The 21,261-nt window shown below is 39.5% G+C and overlaps 2 protein-coding genes across 6 annotated transcripts in view; both read right to left on the reverse strand.

Annotated features, from left to right (window-relative positions):
* The window catches only part of LOC128511772 (LHFPL tetraspan subfamily member 7 protein), a 142,428-nt gene extending 138,414 nt beyond the window's left edge, over positions 1-4,014 (reverse strand). The window contains exon 1 of the mRNA XM_053484754.1: positions 3,357-4,014. Within this exon, the coding sequence (XP_053340729.1) occupies positions 3,357-3,647 (291 nt within the window). The 5' untranslated portion in view covers positions 3,648-4,014. The remainder of the gene's footprint in view (positions 1-3,356) is intronic.
* A 1,967-nt stretch (positions 4,015-5,981) lies between these two features.
* On the reverse strand, positions 5,982-21,152 carry akap10 (A kinase (PRKA) anchor protein 10). 5 transcript variants are annotated; one of them, XM_053485873.1, is made up of 15 exons: positions 20,926-21,152; positions 17,860-17,907; positions 17,157-17,336; positions 15,833-16,357; positions 14,896-14,994; positions 14,587-14,671; positions 13,639-13,762; positions 13,228-13,364; positions 12,805-12,949; positions 11,894-12,064; positions 11,197-11,306; positions 9,177-9,259; positions 8,516-8,568; positions 7,726-7,821; positions 5,982-7,248 (listed from the first exon to the last, which is right to left on the reverse strand). In XM_053485873.1, exons 1-15 carry the CDS (start codon positions 20,945-20,947, stop codon positions 7,243-7,245), a joined length of 1,884 nt encoding a protein of 627 aa, XP_053341848.1. In that variant the 5' UTR covers positions 20,948-21,152; the 3' UTR covers positions 5,982-7,242. The 5 variants fall into 5 exon arrangements, with proteins under 5 accessions (XP_053341848.1, XP_053341850.1, XP_053341847.1 ...); XM_053485875.1 differs by having other exon boundaries at positions 9,177-9,256; positions 11,197-11,303; positions 17,157-17,339; XM_053485872.1 differs by having other exon boundaries at positions 11,197-11,303; positions 17,157-17,339.
* Positions 21,153-21,261: the final 109 nt, after the last annotated feature.

Here is a 21,261-nt window from a genome sequence, read left to right on the forward strand (position 1 = left end):
ACGTGTGTAGAGAAATTGCAGAAAGTTTCACACAAGTGCTAAAAGTATTACCATAATACGTTAATGAATATTTATTGCCACCCCACATTGAACCATATGCTCGATCTTCAAACAAACTAGAAGCGTCTACATGTTTGCTGGATCATTTGGTCCTTTTATTTTAGCCTATATTCCTGGTGTTGTTGTTTTTTTTCTCACTGTTAAAGATCCTACTAATGCTACATTATATCAATAACTATATTAAATGGAGGATGTTTTGTACCAAAAATAAGCATTGTACAAGACGCTGTACTCTTTTTATTGTATAATGTTTTTGGTATCTTTATTGCATGTTCTGAAAAACTTCTTCAGCACTGAATGTGCCTTAGAATGGAGTACAGCAGCTTCCATTATTCCCATGGATGAGATTTTAACTTCATGGAAGAAATTTGGATCAACAGTCTTCCCAGATCAGCCCGTCCAGCCAAACTGAGTAAACCAGGGGGAATCTCATTGGTCAGATGGGAAACCAAAAACCCAAGTGTCACTATAAATGAGATCCAGAATTCAATTGTGGAGCCTTACAGTAGGACAACCACCACTGCAGCACTCAACCAATCAGCCCTCCATGGTAGAGTGACTAGACAGATCCCATTCCTCAATAAAAGTCACATGACAGTCTGCTGGGAGTTGCCTGCCAAAAAGCCTCTGAAGGACTCTCAGACCATGAGAAACAAAATCCTCTGGTCTGATGGCACAATTCCTCACACCATGTGTGGAGGAAATCAGGCTTTGTGCATCACATTATTAAAAAACATCCATGGTGATGGCAGCATCATGCCATTTTTTCCTGCAACTGGGACGGGGAGGCTAGACAGCATAAATGGAAAATGAATGCAAAAAAAATAAATTGTTATCCTGAGTAAAAGTCTTCCCTAGAGTGCTCAGGTTCTCAGACTGGCATGGGGGGTTTACATTTTATCAACAACCCAAAGCATAACGCAAAGATTACACTGGTGTCTTTTCAGAACATCTTTGTCAAAGTGTGGCCAGAAGAGCGTCTGGACCTGAACCCAGTTGGGAAACCTGAAAATGGCTGTACTCATCCAATCTGGTTGAGATTGCCAAAAGAAAGGGAGAAGCTGGCAAAAAAAGTTGCTGTAGGTATGCAAAACTTGTTGCATCATTCACAAGCAGACTTGAGAATGTATTGTTATTGCTACCAAAGATGCTTAGCCTAGTACCAAGTGTTGGATCTGAAAACTTATATAAATGGGAATAAGAGGAAAAAGGATTTAAATCCACTTTAAGAACAGAATGTGTCTGCACTGTACTATAGACGAGTTTAAAAGGCACAAAACACAAACTTTCCCAGGTGAAAGATGCATCAGGTACATAAAAATCTACCCTTGAGCTTCCAACTCAGTGACGAGTGATAATATACAGTCGGTAGTGTGCGACTCCTCTCTTTTATATGCGTTTTATACAAGTGATTAATGAGAAGCTGCTTTTGCTCAGGATATATTACACATAAATTTGCTGGTAAATCATTAAATCAATAAAAAGCAATCAAAACCCCATATTAAAGTGAAACTCAAAATGTGATGAGCTGATGTGATTTATGAATATGGAGCAGTTTCTCTCTCTTATTTCTTTTATCTTACATAATATAGCTTTTTAGCCTTTAGCTGACTCAATATCTCCACTTCTTGGGTCTTTCCCGTTCTCTAAAAAAGGGACACACATGGATACTATAAAGAAACTTTGCTTTAAAAAACAATTGGCCAGGTTTCCTTCCCCAGGATATTCTAGAGGTGTACGGCATGTTACAGGTGTAGTCAAAAACAATGTCCCAGGACAATCTACAACCAGTTCTGTTTACTCTTCTGCAACTAGGATACTGTAAGGATGTATAGTCTCACTGGTAGTCACTTTCCTCTTAACATTCCAATGTGTCATCTCAATGTCAGGTAGGTTGCCTCATTAAGTATTATTGGTATTAGGCATCCAACAACATTTTATTTACCTGATTGTTTTCATTTTTATTGTCCTTATTCTAATTAGCAAGTTATAGTAGCAGTAGTACTACTAGCAATTATTGATTATTACTAGCAGCATTATTATTAGTATTAGTAGCAGAAATATTACAAGTAGTAGTAGTGCTCTTATTGTAATACTAGTACAGTAGTATTTATTATTTTAGCCTTAGTAGTAATACAAAGTAAAACAGTTATTGATTATTAATATTAACAGTAGTAGAAGTAGTAGTACTAGTTATGGCAATAGTAGTAGCACAAGTGACACTAGATTTATGTTATTATTTTTCATATTATTCATATTATTAGTGGTAATCTTTATAGTATTCATAGTAGTTGAATCCATAGTATATGTACTAGTAGTAATAGTAGTAGTCATTATTTGTTATTAGTAGGTGCACTACTACTAGCAGTATTAGTAATGCAAGTAGTAGTAGTAGAAGTATTATCAACTAAAATTAATATTAGTAGTAATGGGAGAAGTAGTAGTATTACTACTTGCAGTGATAGTATTAGCATTACTCCACTGTTATTATTATTATCTATATTATTCATATTTTATATATTAGTAGAAGTAGTAGTAGTAGTAATTGTATGACCATTGCTATTATTTGTAGTAGTAGTAGTAGAATTGATTATTATCGGTATTGGTAGAGGCAGTATTACTAGCAATATTAGTAATGCAAGTAGTAGTAGTAATAATTAAAGTTATTAGTAGAAGTGATGGTAGTAAGAGTATTACCATTAATATTAGTAGTATTAGTATTGATTATTATTAATGTTATTAGTAGTGGCGGTACGACTATGCAAGTAGCAGTAGTACTAATTAATGTAGTGGTAATTAATGTTCAAATTCAAATTCAAATTCAAATTTTATTTGTCACATACACAAACATACACAGTACGAAATGTAGTGAAATGCATTATACGACTGATGTTATTATTAGTAGTGATGGTAGTAAAAGAAGTATTTCCATTATCATTATTATTGTTAATAATAATAACAATAGTAATAGTAGCAGTAGTAGTATTAATTATTATTAATATGTTAATAGTAGGGGCAGTACTACTAGCAATATTATAAATGCAATTAGTGAAAGTACTAATTATTGTAGTTGTAATCAATGTTATTATTATAATTAGTGGTGGTAGTAGAAGAAGTATTACTATTATTAGTAGTATTAGTACAAGTGTCAAAAGTAAAAGTAGATCTTTTTTATTATACTAATAATAATATCATTATTATTAGTATTAATAGCAGCAGCAGCACTAACAATACCAGTAGAAGTAGAAGAGTAAGGCTCCACGGTTTTGCGTGTAGAAGAGTGGCTCGGTCAGTACCTGCCAGGAGCTGGAGGGAATCTCGGCGAACCTCCCAATGCCTCCGAACGCGTAGCATGTGTACAGACGGTCCCGAGACTCGGAGCAGTGCCAGAGCAGGCCGAAGCTGACCGAGTGGCCGCTCCTCCCGTGCTGCTGCTCCTTCACGATCCACGCCGGAGAGATGAAGCTGAAGCTGCAGAGCGCTACGAGCGCGGCGGACAGCAGCAGCCAGAAGCAGCCCACACAGCTGAACATGGTGCCGGTGTCACCCGCGGCGTCTTCCCTGTCCCGGTCAAGCAGAACATGCATCTGGAGTGCGCGCGCTATACGTGGAGGCAAACATACCCTGTTCTGGAAAGCGGTATTAAATAGGTGAAAGTGCGCGAGGCGTACTAGGGGGAGTAAATATATAGATAGATATATATATAGATATAGAATGATAAATGAATAAATCAACAAAGCGCGCGCCAGGAAGTTTAGGCGACCGCCAACGGAGTAAATCCCAACATGCGCGCGCGGTATTCCAGCACTGCGCGTGAGCTGTCAGTCACAGCCGGTGCGCATGATTCCAAACGCGAGCACTGTACTGAGTTTTAGTCTTGGTCCGGAGCTCTGCACACTGCCCAGCCGCCACACGGGTGTGTAAACATTAGTGCATGGTTACGGAGCTCCTCTCCAGTCGCGTGCGCGGTTGCGCTTGCGTGTGCGCGCCGCTTTACGCGCGTCAGCTGCCGGTGGGCGTCGCCTCGGGATGTTTTCAATGGCCACGCTCCAAACCGCATCCCAGCGCATTACATAGTATTTCGAGTCTGTTTAAAATCTGAAACGCGAGTGTTTATTATGGCAATAAGTATTATGAGTCCTGGTGTTGTATCCCGACTCACTCGGAATGATTCATCATAATGCTCTTCTGGTACTTCTGCACCTTCTCCTGCTCATGCATGCATACAGTCAAGGTCTGTTGCTCCACAAAAGCAGTTTTCTCACATTTGCATCTATGAATAATCTGGCATGGAGGCTTGATTTTTTTTTCCCCCAAAAAAACTGTTGGTGTCAAGAAATCCTGATGTCTTGTCCTGTGTACATCTAAGCACCCTTTCAAGAAGGTTTAAGATTTAATGAGGGTTCCTTCCTTATGACTTCTCGAGGAGTTTTTCCATTGCTGTTGTCGCCAAGGAGCACTGTTGCCTTGCACCTTTGGGGTCCGGGGGTTCGATTCCCACCTCAGAGTCTGTGTACATGGAGTTTGCATGTTCTCCCCGTGCTTGGTGGGTTTCCTCAGGGTACTCCTGTTTCCTCCCGCAATCCAACAACACAAAGATTGGCGTTCTCAAACTGCCTGTAGTGTGTGAATGAGTGTATATAGATGTGCATGCCCTGTGATGGATTGGTCCCCCGTCCAGGGTGTACCTCACCCCATTTCCCCAAGTCTCCTGGGATAGGCTCCAGGCCCCCGCAACCCTGTATACATGATAAAGCGGTATAGACGATAATTGAGTGAATGACAATCTGTTTTGTGCATTAATTGTATACTTAGAAAATGCATATAAGTGGTTTTCTAAAACCGCAGGCAATGCAGTGTCTAATAAGTGCATGACCACTGAGCTTCAAGTTTTGTGTCATTTCTCATATGTGATTATCAACACCCAGCCTTCCTCCTAAGAAGCAATGCAGGACATCTACTAGCCTAGTAACTACTTTAGTGTATGATTTGGGACACAGCCATCAACTTTGCAATAAATGTTAGTTTCAAAATCTGCCTTGACATACATCTAAAACGTCAATGCAAATGCATCGCATTAGAACAAAATGTCTTTCTGTTCTTGTCCTCAACATCAGTGATAATTAAGGCAGCTACAGTATAATAAGTTGTTAACTGTCGGTTAGTCCGAGACCTGATTCAATCAGTAGTAGATGGAATAAGTATTTAAAAACGTGAAAGAGTGCTACTGCCCTCTACTGGGCATTTCATTTTTAATCGTTTACTCTTCCAATAAAGCTGAGAATCAGGTGCACTCCATCCCTTCTTTCGACGATGCATCTGTATTACCTTATGTTGCAGGCTCTTTTGCTTGTGTTAGATAAAGACCACTAAGACATTTAACTTGATAAATGCAATTTACACTTAATAGCCACTAAATTACTAACAGGAACACCTCTGAATGCTTGCTCATTCACACATCTTTGTGACTTTTAAACACTTACTGCATGGAAAAAACATGTCTAAAAACTTTCTAGTGAGTGGCATTGTTGTAGATGGAAACATCTAGTTGATCAGCGAAGGTGGAGGAGAATGAACAGACCAGAAAGGCAACGTTAACTCAAATAATCACTGTATACAACGACAGTGAGCAGAAAAGCATCTCAAAATTCATGTCACATTTTGAGCTGAATATGACTTGTGTTATCCAATCACAGAGATCTAAGGCTACAGTGCGTCACTGAAAATGGACAATTGAAGAATAGGGGTGGGAAACAGATGACGTCCCCCATCTTTAACTGTTCAAGACAGTTCTTCTAATGTGAACAAGCTCTTGACTTGTATTTGCATGACCTTATAATCCCATGTGGTTGCAATAAAACCTGCGTGTAAATTTGTTCTTAATAAAGTAGCCAACTTGCACACAAAAGGATACAGAGCGATTTCAATAATATATGTATTTAAATCAAACACAATTTAAATATATTATAGATTACACATACATGTCAGAAAAGAAAAAAAACACATAATAAATGGTACATAGTACCAAAAGTCCATCTGTTTCTGGTTCTTCTCCACATCTCCACGAGGTCCGGAGCAGTATCGTCGCGCCTTCAGTGTAAGCTATTCCCAAAGAACAGGCATCACTGGAATTTGCTTAGACACACACACATTTGACAAATCGTAAAAAAAAAAAAAAAAAAAGGAAAGGTAAAGGGAAAAAAAACATAGAAAGAAAAACAGACACTCACCATAAAAAAAGAAGTTACATTAATCAAAACCAGAAATCTACATCATAGACTGGAGATGTGGGGGTTTAAACATTGCACTAGCACTTGTCCATGTTGGAGTAAGACTATGGAGTAGAGCTGATTCTGGAGTCAACATGGTGGGGATGTTTAAGCTGCAGCTTAATCTGTCAGTTTAAATCAATTTATACTGGAACAGCGTATCAGTCCGTTCGGCTTCCTGGAAACCCGATGATAAAATCCTGTCGTAGTCTGATTTAACGGCACGGCAATACGGACACGCCTGCAAATAAAACTGTACAGAGCCACCATGGGTAAATCTTTGCACTATTTAAAATAAAAAATAAAAAAAGGACTGAAAGAGACGCAGCTCTCTATAGCTAGCCTCATAAAATGGAGGAAGGAAGCTTCTAAGGAAAGATAAGAAACGAGGATTGTAGTAACCCAGACTTTATAGTGACTTTGTTCAGGTTCGTAAGAGCTCGGCATGGGAACGGCGTGACACAGCAGACTCGTTTTGTCTCCATGTTTATTTCGTCTCACTGTCCTTTGAGATTTTGTTCTGAAAGCCCACGTCTCTTGTACATCCAGTTCCATTCATGCTTAATTTCTTTTTCTTAATTTGGGCACCTCTGTTTAGTTTAAAATAAAGCCTTCATAATGCTTGAAATGTTGGTCACATGACCCCCAAGTGTACATACAAACATCGTCCTGTCTTTCTCACGCTCACACTCTCTCTCACAGATACACATACATACATATATATACACATACACACACGTGCAACTTGAGGAGGTTGTGGAACTGCACAAACACTTTGTTTTAGCTTCATTATTACATAACTCGCCACTGGGGAAATGCCGTGTGCACTTTGAGCTCCAGAATTTTGGCTCTGATGGCAGCAGCTGGGAGGCTGGGAGCAGAGTTGGTCTTCCTTCTTCGTCGGCACACAAAGTCATAGCTACAGGACATCACAAATGCATGGTTAATACTTATTATGGCTACTTATGTAACCTAATCATCTTTTGTCCTTGTGTGTGTGGGCAGATATGGGAAATCCCTTTAAACTTTGCATTTCTGTGGCTGAATTATGAGTATATGTATTTCTTCACACATTGAGGGTGACACTTTGATCAGGCTGTGCTTAATGAAAATGGACACAAACCTAAGAAAATTAAGTTTGTATTAGATACTGAAAGTCTGTGATGCTCCCAAATTTTCATATTGATAAAACAGAGAAATTGAAATGAAATCTTAAATAAATGCGAATTTTGCCCTTTTCACTTTTGCAGGTATCCAAATGTTAGCATTTACAATGTTAAAAAATATTTTAGCTCAAGAAGACCAAATGAACAGTTTCCCTAAGTCACCACATACAGTATGTAAAACGACCAATTAATCATGCTGCTGTATGAACACTTCGGCACACATATTGTACCTGACTGGATGTTGATAGTGGGCTTTCCTGTCGTCCCTGCTGCATGACGTCATTGACTATCATTTTAGCAATTTTCCAAGCCATTTCCTCCTGAGCCTGCAATGAGTCATCAGAGAAACACAAATGTTTGCTAAACAACATAAACAAAGTGCAAATTATTCTTTTCCAAAGGATTACAGGAAGTATATAAAGTTTAACAAGGACTACAAATGCAAGGGGCGTTCAAGTCAAACCAGGACTTCTTATAAATTTGTCTGACGCTTTTATCCAGAGCGACCGATATTTTAATCACGTTAAACATATGGGCAGTTGAAGGTAAAGGACCTTGCTCAAGGGCCCAACAGTGGCAGAGGTTGAAACTTAGCATATGAAGGCATAGAATCGATTGACATTTACAGATGACTTTAAGCACAGTACGGTGATGAGACTCTTAGTCGCTTTAAAACATTTGAATGGTGCAAACATTTTTAAAGAAGGCCATACAATCCGTGAATGATGATCCCAGTCGAGGTGGCTTGGAGCCCACTGCAGTCTTCCCCATGAAAATTTAGCGAGTGGAACACCTGATCATTAAAAATCGATGGATAACTTGTTACCAACTTCCAAAACAGATGCATGTGTCTGTACACACTGTACACATTCTGTGCACACTGTACATTCTGTAATTTTGCAAAATCAAAAGTCCAAATTTGACTTAAACAGCCATTCAAAAGTAAATATATAAATAAATAATGTGGGCTTTTTAAATTAGATTTTAATAAGCTTCAGTTGCAAATTGTCCAAAGCCCACCTCGTCTGTGTTTCCTTGCACCCATTTCTTCATCGCCTGGGAAAACATCGAACCTAGGACAGAAGGAGAGAGAGCGGTTTGAGTTGGTTGGTTCTGCCACAGCGTCTGGATCCAGGGTGAATTGTACTGTAGGCTCAGAAGCCGTCAACTGTGATTGTGTACCAGACAGATGGAAAACGCCTGAATGGCCACGCTGCGCTTCAGTGCCTCGGCATTACACTTTGAGTCAATCTCAAAAACTGTTTTCCAAAGCACAGAAATGTGACAAAAAATGAGAGCAGGTGAAACAACACAAGAGAGAGAGGGAGAGCAAACGATTTCTCCTTTCATCTCTTGCTCTTCATCGTAATCACACCAAATCACGGTCTTCTCATCACTATGGCAACACACACTTCAACTCACTCAAACTCGGGCCTGAAGGGCACTTCAGCATGAGTTGAGAGCCGATTCACCCGGCGTGCGGCGCAACGCGCATGTCGGCGTGTATATCAGACAACACGAGCAGACAGATGGGACCAAAATATTCGCTGACAATCTGACAGGTTATGGTTTATAAACTGAACAGAATAGAAGAATATCTTCCATTTTATACATTTTTTACACAAGAGCATTTCATCAAGCTGAATCTGATTTAATTATCACTATCTTGTGTTTTTCTTACCCTTGGACTTCTTGACATCCGGTTCTGGCTCGGCTTCCCGTATAAACTGTCCCAGCTCGTTGACTTTGCCAAAGGTCATTCTTCTGAACAAAAGAGTAGAGGGTATCTCTTAATGGATGAAAACTTAAACAGAACTGCATTTTTGTCATTTATACCTATTTAACAAGGCTTAACTCTTTTTTGTAAAAAAATATAAATATAATTTTATCATAATATCAACAAACCCTAATGCTCCTACATCTGTCAACTGTGTTTCTATGCACTTGTGAATAATTATGGTCAAAGATAAAAGCACTTAAATTTTTCACATAAACTACAGTGGGGGGAAATAATTATTTGATCCCCTACAGATTTTCTAAGTTTGCCCACTTACAAAGAAATGAAGGGTCTATAATTTTTATCACAGGTTTATGTTAAAGGATTGAGACAAAATATCAACCAAAAATCTAGAAAGAGCACAGGATACAAATGTTATTAAGTTGCATTTCAATGAGGGAAATGATTATTTGATCCTTTACCAACCAACAATAATTCTACCTCTCACAGACTGGTTATGTGCTCTTGTGGTGCACATACTAACTTAAGAAGGTGCTCCTAACAACAATGTGGTATGTGTATAATAGCCACCTGTCCACAAATCTCTATCTTCCATTCAAACTTTACCACCATCAGCAAGACTAAAGAGCTGTCAAAGCAAGTCAGGAACAAGATTTTAGACCTGCACAAGGCTAAGCTTGGTGAGTGAAAAACAACTTCTGGAGCGCTTATTTACAAATGGAAGAAATACAAAGACATTAATGACCCTATATGCAAGATTTCACCTAATGGAGTAAAAATAATCATGAGAAAAATGAGGGACCAGCCCAGGACTACACGGGAGGAGCTTGTGAATGACCTCAAGGCAGTTGGGAGCACGGTCAAAAAACAAACCATTGGTAGCACAGTACGCCTGCATGGATTGAAACCCTTCTGCACAGCAAGGCTTCCCCTCCTCAAGAAGACACATGTACAGACCCGTCTGAGGTTTGCCAATGAACAGAGAAAGACTGGGATAAACTGCTGTGGTCAGGTAGAAACATTATCCTTTGGGGATGTTTCTCTGCTAAAAGTACAGATTGACTTTGCTGCACTGAGGGGCCAACGAATGAGGCTATGTGTTGTAAAATGTTGGATGAGAACCTCCTGAAGATAGGTTGTGGATGGGTCTTCCAGCATAAAAATGACCCCAAACATACTGCCAAAGCAACTAAGGAGTGGCTCAAGAATAAGCACATTAAGGTCAAGGAGCGGTCTAGCTAGTTTTCAGACCTTAATCAAATAAAAAAATTTACAGAGAGAGCTGTAACTTCGAGTTTCCAAGCAACAGAAAAGGAACCTTAAACATTTAAAGAAAATCTGTAAAGAATAGTGGATCAAAATGCATCCCAAGATGTGTGCAAATCTGGTAAACAACTACAAGAAACGTCTTCCCACTGTGCTTTCCAGAAAGGGTTTTCCTACCAAGTACTAAGTCATGTTTTGCTTGGGGATCAAATACTTATTTCCCTCATTGAAATGCAACTTAATTCATAACATTTGTATCATGTGCTTTTTCTGGATTTTTGGTTGATATTCTGTCTTAATCCTTTACCATAAACCTATGATAAAAATTATAGACCCTTCATTTCTTTGTAAGTGGGCAAACTTAGAAAATCTGTAAGGGATCAAATACTTATTTCCCCCACTGTATATAATTGATCTCACATTCACAAGCTAAGACAAAATGTAATGGAACTGAACTATATTCATTCTAAGAGAAAAAAAATCCTCAAAGATCGTTTTCCTCTTAACTCTTTGTGCATTAAATTACATAAGAATTTCTGCACCTATTTTTAAATTAATTAACCTGACCATTACACAACACAAACTTTTAAAACTTAAATTAGATTAAACATTTAATCTAAAGACCTACAAAGTAAAGAATACACTAAAAATAAGGAGCATTTAAGTAAATAACGTGATACAGCACGGTGTAACGCACCCAGCGTACGGTCTCTGATACAGAGACTCAGGGTCCAGACTAGCAATGTCCACGGTTATTGCCTCATCAAAGTTCTTCAGGATTTTTACTGCTGCTTTTTTGGAGCCCTGCTGTAACAGAAAAAACAAGCTATCAGTCTTTTATACGGTGATGTGGTGTGTGCTACTATTTTCTAAATATATGGTAAATAAGTACATGTGGAAATGAAGAGCTATGCAAACTCTGATAATACTTTTAACATGCATTTAGAGAATACCACAGAAGGCACCACATGACACGCTTCATTGTCAGGAAGAGATAAACACTATGTCTAAATAAAGTCCCAGGGACAGAAGTACTCACTATTCCATAGTTTCCTAATAATGCAGTTAATCAGTCTTACATTTCAGTTAAATTACCTCAGAGCCACTTTTTGCCTACTTAATTAGACTTCTAGACACCTCATAATCCTTATTAGTTTAGCAGCAATATAATATAAATATAAAAAGAGACACTGGAAAAACAATTGCCAAACACAACCCTACTTCTTTATTTCCACGTTCCCATGATCAACTACCCCTTGTAACGTAGTAACATTTACACAAGACCATCTCCTCCGCCAGGAACAAAATGTCATCGCAACAAACGGAAATACCACAAGTCAAGGCCAGCCAATGAGAATGAGGGGATCTGATAATGCGTGTGGCTGAAAGGTCACCTGAGCCTGCGACCCTTCCGAGGAGCCGGAGCTGCGTTCGTTGTCCACAGTCATGCCCTGACCTGATGAGGCTGAGGTTCCAACAATGAACTCATCCGCCCGTACGGAATTGATGAGGTCGCTCAAGTATTTGTAGTACAGATCACTGGAAAGAAAGCCTGGCAAATAGACCTGGGGTAAATAACAGAGAAGAAAAACATGCTGAAAACAGGATATATATATATATATATATATATATATATATATATATATATATATATATATATATACACACACACGTACATATTTTTTTATAAATCCTTAAAGCAAGGTATCAAAGGTTAAATAAGAAAGAATTTCCATTACGACTACAAATTATTCTGCTTTATGAGAAGATATGGATAATACAACAATAATAATAATACAATAAAACCTTGGATTGCGAGCCACATAGTCTAAGAGTGTTTTGCAAGATGAGCAAAAATTGTAACTTGATAAAAGTGTGTGGTTTTGCACTACAAGCAGTATGTATACGCAGTGTCTGCTAAGCGTCACATGATCATAATTGAGCCAATGGTTCTTCTCTCATGCTGTGGGATTGTGGGTAATTTTCTCCCATTTACTTTATCTTTCGCAGTAATCATTTATTTATATTAATATTTTTGGGTTTTGGATAAATCATCTAAGTTTCTATTATTTCTTATAGGGAAATTTGATATACGAGTGCTTTGTATATCAAGCACATTTCTGGAACAAACTATGCTCACAATCCAAAGTTTAACTGTAATAAACAACATGAAGAAAGCCTTTTGTCACTAAACCTAAATCTACTTTTAAACCGTGTTTTACAAAATAATGGCGACTGGCCTAATCATTAACACTATATATGAAGTTTAATTTGTGTTCCAGCTGCTGGTGAGGTCCTGACCGACCCTCTCCATGGTGGTCCAGGCCTGGCGTAGTGGAGTGGTGAAGCAGTCGGGCAGAGGGCCGCCCTCTCTACAGATATTCGACTCAATCTCCATCCGAACCGAGTCGCCGAAGCCCAACGGGTTGGTGGCTTGGAGTGAAAAATACCTGAGACAGGCCATTTAATAATCAATCAATTGAATCTAATATATTTACATAATATTTAGACTAAAAGAGAAAGACAGCACATGCAGATATTCTCAAATAAATGGAAATTGTGCTTACTAAAAAAATGTAGAAAGAGGAATAAAACACTTCAGAAAGCGCATCAGAAATAATAAACTTTATACTGGTAACTGTGACTTCCTGTTGTGTTTTATTCCTTGTGGAAGGTGGCATAAATGAAAACTAAAATCTGGATTTTTGGTGTAACTAGGATGTCCTACTTGTCATAAAGGATCATGGCATCATTCTGTGCCTCCTGTCCGTCGTATTGTCCTTTTTTAGCAGCCAGCTGAACCTGGAAGTTATCTGCAGCCAGCCAGAACTGCAGGGTGTTCACTGCCTCCTCCTTCTCCATGTACTGCAACACAACAACCAAATTCATCCGTTACAGGAACCCCCCTCAGCACTTTTCACTAACATCCACAAACCACCTTTTTTAACACTTTCTTTTAACTTTTCTGCATGGTCGCAATTTTTTTATTAAATAATTGTTAATACTCAGCATTTTTTACATCATTACAGTATACACCGTGCACTGGGAGGGAGCACCTTTACCAAAAAGCAATATTAAGAAAAACACTTACTGTATGATTACAGTGGTTAAAAAAAAAAAAACTCAACTGGGTCCTCACCTCAGAAAAGTAGAACAGAGCGGACTCGCAGAACAAGATGTCTGCTAAGTACACAGAACCGCTGGTCAGCACCTCGATCTGGTACTTGCAAAAATAATGGCTTCGCAAGAACTCTGTAAAGTGCCTGGGCAGAACAGAGACATTAAATATGCTCTATAAGGAACAATAAAGTGCTGGTTGTAATTAAGCAATATGAAAATTAAATGAAAACTTACAGGTTAAATAGTGCATGATTGTTAATTAATGTTGGTGGCTTGCAAAATCATGTAAGTTTTGGGTCAAACAGGCACTTGAGCTAAAACTGACAGCAGTCAGTAGCATGAAGATTTACTATTTTTCTGTTGAACAATATAGTAACTTGACTTTACATTCAAACCTTTGACTTAACCATACATGCCAGTTTTATCCGCTGTTTGATCCATAAGGCAAGACTGTTTATCCTTTCATGTTTTACTGTATATAGTGTCTTGCATAAGTAAAATAAATATATATTTTTACTCTCTTATAATGTGCAAAACGAACTGAAAACTGCTGTTTAGCAAAGATCCAATACATCAAACTTAAGCGATCTTCCAAAAGCCAGATTATCAGAATGCAGCTGTTTAAAGATGACTCATATCCCATTAGACTTGCAGCTGAAATTACGACCAAGGTTTCACCAAAGAGGGTGAAAACGTTTGCAAAAAACTTCAGTCTGATTATGTTTAATTAACTGTAGGTGACACGATAAAGAAAAATTTTGCACTTTCAAATGTTTAGATCAAACAATAGAAATCGTATGTCTTTTTAAACGTCAGTTTGGAACACTATAGAAAAAAAGATGGACCAGTTAATGGGTGTGAATACTTATGCAAAGCCCTGTATGATTATGTGGACTGCTTTTACGTTTTAATACCTCAAAAGTTTTTCAGAGGGGAAAAAAAAGAAGAAATAAGTAAAGGTACTTACTGCTGCTCCATGATGGTAAACACTACTGACTGAGCAATAACAAAGCAGTTTGGGTCCACCTGACCGTCCTCGCCACAGATTTTAGCTGGCAAAGAGATAATTGCATCATTATACTAGTAACTCAATCCCTGCGTGGTGAGAATAAGCTTAATCACCAGATCTCATGACAAATGTTTGCAAAATTAGTAGAGATTTTACTTCCAGATAATGACATTTCCCATAACTAAAACTCCTCTTATATTAAACATTATTCTTGATAACAAGAAGCAGGTAGAAAAATAATATAGAGGACGAGGCTTTCTTTCCTACCGACGATGTCGTTTCGTATCTGCTCGGTGATCGGGATGGGTCTAGAAGCATCCGGAGACACATACTTAGTAAAAATGCTGACTGCGTCCCGCTCTATACCTGCAGCAGAGATAAAAAATAAATAAATACATTTAATGCACGGTGAAATAAAAGGGAAACATGTGCGTGTGTACATATGATTGTCACTGGTAAAAACAAAGTATGATTCTTTAAACTATCCAGAACCGTGACATCCTCTGTCATTTTAATGCTGCAGAGAAAACGACGGCGGAAAACGACTTTCAAATCCACAAAGGTGACATGGAGAGCGCAGACGCGCAGTCTGACTGCATTTCACGCTGCGCTTTATAGCCCTCTTCTAATGTAGATTTAGAGTTGGCTAGTTTTTATGTCTCTTCGTTGAGGAGCTGACTGTTTAAGAGCCTTAGGCTGATAGCATCTGCCTCTCCTCGCAAGGTTAATGCCATGACTTTTAGCTCAATTGACTTGCTCCGCTCGCTGCCTGCCTTGCAGCTTCCTTCTATGTGCCGTAATGAAAGTCCCTGTGAGGGATTTCTTACAGATCATGCGCTTCTTCTGCCACTTGTAGCAAACACAAATGAGCGCTATTATCAAAGCCCTGAAGACAGGAATAGTCGTTAGCTGCTAAGACTGAATCTGCTCATGTAAATGCTGGAATTCCACGAATTGTGTAGAAAGAAAGTTAAAGACTTGATGTGCTGTACAACGCTGCACTCTTAAAACTGAATGGTTAAAGTGTCTGATTTATTTGCTTATAACCACCGTTCTGGTGCCGCAAATTCTCATGTGATTTTAGAGTAATTTATTCTAAGATTATGTTATTTACCAAAAAAAAAATCAAAGGGGGATTCCTGATATATAAGCAACATTAGTGGTGGTGTTATCCTGTACAAATTTGCCGTCACTCAGGACTTACTCTTCATAAGCTTGTCGGACAGCTCGCGGAGTGCGTTCCCGGCCAGACCTTTAACCGGAGTTCCAGCCCTGGAGGATGACGAGGAAGTAGATGGGCGTCGGGTCAGCCTCAACCCTTCCTCGTGATTGACGGAGTCTCTGCGTCCTGCTCTCAAATGGGTGTTAGAGTCCTGTGGGCTGGAAGGCGTCCGAGGGGTAAAAGTGTCCTCGTAATCCCCTTCCTCTAATCCAGGTGAGATGTTGAAATCCGGTGGCGAGTCTGGAGACACTGAGAGGCCCAGGGTGGACGCGGTCTCAGCCAGCGAACTGTGTTTCACAGAGTTGAGGCTGTGAGCGCGCACGCGCGACCAGCTGGCGGAACGGAAACTCTCAGCCTCCAGCCAAAACCGCGCCAGATGCTCGGCGGACCGCGTCACCATGAAGTGTAAATAGTAGGGCCGTGCCACGGGGTCACGGAGCACCTGCTCCACAGTCTTGGAGAGGCGCGATCGTGTCTCCTGCGTCTGATAGTTCACGCTGGAGCAACCTGAAGATGGAACCGCAAGCAAATATTATCTTATTAATAATAATAATAATAATAATATCTTTTCCATTCTGACTTTCTTTAATATTATATCACACTTAAGTTCTCAATTAAAAACTAAACTAGGGCAATTTTGACAATAAAACCCAGGAACATCTCAGACACCTGTGACTAAGGCATGCATCTGCCTGCTTTCTAAATGATGTAATCCATACGCCTGGGTCGCGTTACACCTCTCCTAACCTGCATTGTTGTATGATGTGCTGTGCATAGACATAAAAGATTTGAACTGGGTTTAACAGATGACAGGGCAACAGGACAGCAGCAGCAAGGCAGTTAAGTCATATGAAACTGATCCCTCACTGGCACAATGGCAAGCAACAGCTCTGTGTTACCGCAGATCAAAGCACGCGACGGAAAAAGGGAGGGAGAAAAAGGACGGGGTCAGACTGGGATGGGCATCTCTCTAGAGAAGGGGCTGGGACAGAAAGACTGACTGTGTGTTGTAACGGCTGTCTGGTTTTGACGCCGAAGGATTCCCCTTTGTTTAAAAGTTGCAACACCAGTTCAACCACACATCTCTACCGACATGTCAGGATTTACTGAGCACCATGAGGATGCACGCAGAATGCCGAAAGACACTGCAGGAGAGATTTCCTTACTAATAATGTCTGCTTTGATATCTTTAGTAATTTGTTACGTCATTATAAACTAATATGAATGCAGATTGGTTACACCGTCAGAAACCCATTTTAATATTGGCCTGAAAGAGATGCTGTAGAATAAGGGAAAGGCCCCGCACCCAAGTCTCCGAAGTGAGCCGCCTCCATGTGGCTGGGCTGCTTTTTAAGGATGGCTGTGCGGCCACGTGCGAATGAGTCCATGTTCGCCGAGATGGCACTGATGGCCACGTGGCTCGGGCCGGCCGCGTCCAGAATGGCATGGTGATTCCTTGAGGGCGAGTTGGGTGACACTGCAGAGCCTGCTGCGAAGGAAAGGGGGAGGGGGGAGAGACATTGGCGAGAAAAATAAAATTAAATGTAGCCTGTATAATAAGCATGAGCTCTTAAAATACATGAGTCGTGTGTGCTTGCTTCGAGCTACAGAACAGATCTTATGCAAAAAGAAAATGGCTTACCCTTTCTTTATCAAAGTGCAAACACTGTGCATTTAACATCGGCAAAGGGCATGGAGTTAAACTGTGCGTGCAGCTGTGTGTGTGTAAAGCTGACTTTACATAACCTTGAGAAATTCAGGCCATGTCTCCCAATGAACTAATTTAATGATAAAATCAGTTGATGCTTAAAACATGATCATGATGGCTTGAGTGTTGTAACATTCTAAACTTTTATCTGATCCTTTGCCACGTGACAGAATAACAAATAGGCAAATAACTGAAGCTTCGGATTCTATATTCTCTGCTACCGGTCAGAAACGCCTAAAAAGCAATGACTAAGATTGAGAAGATATTAATCAAATACATTCTGTGTAGATAAGATACTCACCTCTGCCTGCTTTTGGATCTACTGCTTTCTCTGGTTCCTTTCCTTTAGCTGGAGGGCAAAGAACGCAAGATGTCTGACCTCACAGGAAGTGAATTGCAGCTAAATTACTTGCATGCAACTAGGACTGACTAAGTATGAAATTAAATGCTGGGTCATGCTGTAAGAGGAAAATAATGACCAGCAGAGTTACTGTCTCAACTGTAAAGCTGCACATCCTAAAGTTTTCTGCTGCTCCATGTCTACAAATACAGATTAAATAGCTGAATGCAATTTTTCATCCATTTACTTTTACGTAATATTGAAAATGCAAAACAAGTTAGCTTTTTCATTATAACACCTGCCTTTCCGCACCTGCCTCTTATTATCCACCTTTCTTAAACGTAATAAAGCATATAATGGAGCTTGTCAGGATACAGAGCAACCAAAAATCCCTTGCCAATTTTTGGAAACTTTACTTTTGATTGTTACATTGTTAAAAAGTGCTCAAACCTGGAGACGCCTTGTATAAATGTTAGGTTTATGCCGCACACAACCTTAATAATGTAGCATACATCGTGTTTGTACACAAACAAGCACAGTGCAGCCAGGCACTACTTCCAGAAAACTTCTGAGAGAGAAAAATACGTGGCTAAAACAGAAAAAAAATTCTGTGAACGTCAGGTCACATTATTCAAATGCTCTAGGGCGGGAACACATGTGCAAAGGGCATCAAGTCAAAGTGGGACTTGTGATGAAATATCTCATGAATAAAAGAGCTAAATGACTGACATTTTATGGGCAGGGGTAGCTCAGTGGCTAAGGCAATGGACTACTGACCGGAGAATCAAACCCACTGTTGGGCCCCTGTGCATTGCCCTTAACCTTTAACCGCTCAGACGTTTAAGGAGATTAAAAGTCCCTTTGCCGTCTGCCAAACAGCATAAATGTAAATGTTTTGGGTTTTTTTAACAGACAACACAGTACGGTGATTATACTCTTTGCCGCAGTAAAACATTTAAACATGGCTGGGAGTTACTGCTACATCCCGTACATTCCTGATTTAACCCCAAGCCATTTCCACGTGTTTGGGCTATTAAAGGAGTTCCTGGGAGGCTAGTGTTTCAGACGTGAACCACGCAGTCTCTGCTTGAGAAAATGTAAAGAAAATATGAGGTAAAAGCCGTATGTATCGGAATTAAATGACTGTATTGAAACTTCACCTGATTACTTTATCTTTACCATGCCTTCTTTTAATGACTGTTTTTGGAATATGTCCATAACCGTAGTTGAATCACTTTTCACTAAAGGAAAGGGTCATTAAAGGAGTTCCTGAAAGGCCAGAAGTGACGCAGGCAGTCCTATTATGGCTCCAGTGTACTGAGAAAACATTCTACGTTGATGGTATCCAAGTGCATTAGTGTAGCAGGGGATTATATAGAAAAATAAAGGTAGATTTTACTGTCATAATGGTGTTCTGTTATTTTATGCAGTCAAAAGTCCCAGTTTGACTTGAACACTACGTGTTTCATTCTTACTCCCAAATTAATTTAAAAAATTACAGTTAAATATATATCTTTTTATAGAAAATATTTGATCAGCTAATGTTTATACATCCTGGTTAAACAATAAATCTGATCATTATCAGGATTAGATTAGGTTGCGCATTGTGGCTTAGTGGTATAGGTTTCTCGCCTGCCATGTCGAAGGCCCGGGTTCGATCCCCAGCCAATGTCCAAACCCCTGACACTGGATGCAGTGTCGGTCCCAAGCCCAGATAAAAAAGGAGAGTTGCATCAGGAAGAGCACTAGGCAGAAAACTTGTGCCAAGTTGTTGTGCGGATCAGTTGGTCCGCTGTGCCGACCCCTCAACAGTAGCAGCCAAAAGGCTCACAACAACAACAATCAGGTTCAGACTAAGTGTCACATGAGATCATCTTTTTTTTAGTTGGTTAATGAATTGTTTGGAATTCTCTAGGCTGCATTGCCGCCACCTAGATCAACTTCTCTCAGCCTATGTTTCCTGTTCCTCAAATTTTCTGCACGTGTAATCGTTCGTTCTTCTTGTTTTACGGCGGTTAATAATATGAACGCGTAATCTGTTCCTGTATGTATATATTAGAACCAGAGTATTAATATTACCCTGTGGTTTTTCAAATCGAGCCTAAACTACTTCCAGCTTTTGCTTCTGACCAATCAGATTCAAGAATTCACCAGCGCTGTGATCTAAACCACATCCCTAGATATGTCTTGCGCAATAAGGCAGGGTGCAAAATTATCAAATCATGTCATCCCTATGTGTTTATGGGTGGAGGGGTGAGGAGAAGAAAAAAAAATATTTAAATTGTGTGTTTTTAATTCTTGTTTCTTTTCTGTGCTTCAATTAAATGTACTATTTATTCTTACTGTCTTTGTAAAAGTGCATAAACAAAAAGTCAAGAAAAACTGATGGATAAATGGATAAATAGAGACATAGAGACACTAGAGTAGTTAGTGCTTTGGATTGCAAATGTGCGCACAAAATCAGTGAAGACATGCAAAAATAAATGTCTACACGACCTGCGTTTAAAAAGACAGCACGGAGAAGATAGTTAAAAACACACTTAAGAAAATAAATGTGTGTAAAAGTAATTTGTGTGTTTAGTTTAGTTTAGTAGAGTTGTCATTACTGCTAGCTGTGTGGTTTAGCCGACTAGAGGTTTTTTTTTTTTTTTTGAAGAAATGTTTTTTTTTTAATAAATTTAATTGTAATTGTGTGTATATATGTTAAGATATTTTATACGTAATATAAAGGGCAGTTGTTACAGTTAACAAAACATTTTTTACACAGAGTGAGAACTGAATAGGAATTCGGGATGCTAATGTTATTCAGGCTTAGCAGGGAAGCTAGCTGTTACCTGTATGCTCAACACCTTGGTAACAAGTCTGTGGACACTGTTTATTTATTTTGTATTTTTTTTTCTTAATTATCTAACACTATCTGAAGGATGAATTAATATATTTAACAACTTAAACAGCCCACAGTGACGGTGGGCTTCTCCTGTCTCCCCGGTTAGCACCTCGGCTAAGCTCGGTTGAACACTTCCTTACCTTTCCGCCTAAAAAACGACATTTTCACGCTGCCAGGGCTTCCTTAGCTCAGTCACACCTCCTGGACTCCCGGGTGCCTTCATTCATGACTCCTTTTTGTTTTGTTTCTTGCACACAGGCTACAAAAACATTCATACAGATTTCACCAGAACGTCAAGTCAGATTTTATTTTCCCCCTTTCCCTATCCCCATTAGCTTGTCCAAAGCTGCTGGCCCGTGCCACCATACCGCTTCCGGAATACTGTGACAGAGACCGTATCACAAACCCCTCCTGATCTACATCTAGTGCACTACACATGGCACGTGAGCCGTTCATTCGTAACCTGTGTAACACCA

This window comes from Clarias gariepinus, chromosome 24, assembly GCF_024256425.1.
Source record: "Clarias gariepinus isolate MV-2021 ecotype Netherlands chromosome 24, CGAR_prim_01v2, whole genome shotgun sequence".
NCBI lineage: Eukaryota > Metazoa > Chordata > Actinopteri > Siluriformes > Clariidae > Clarias > Clarias gariepinus.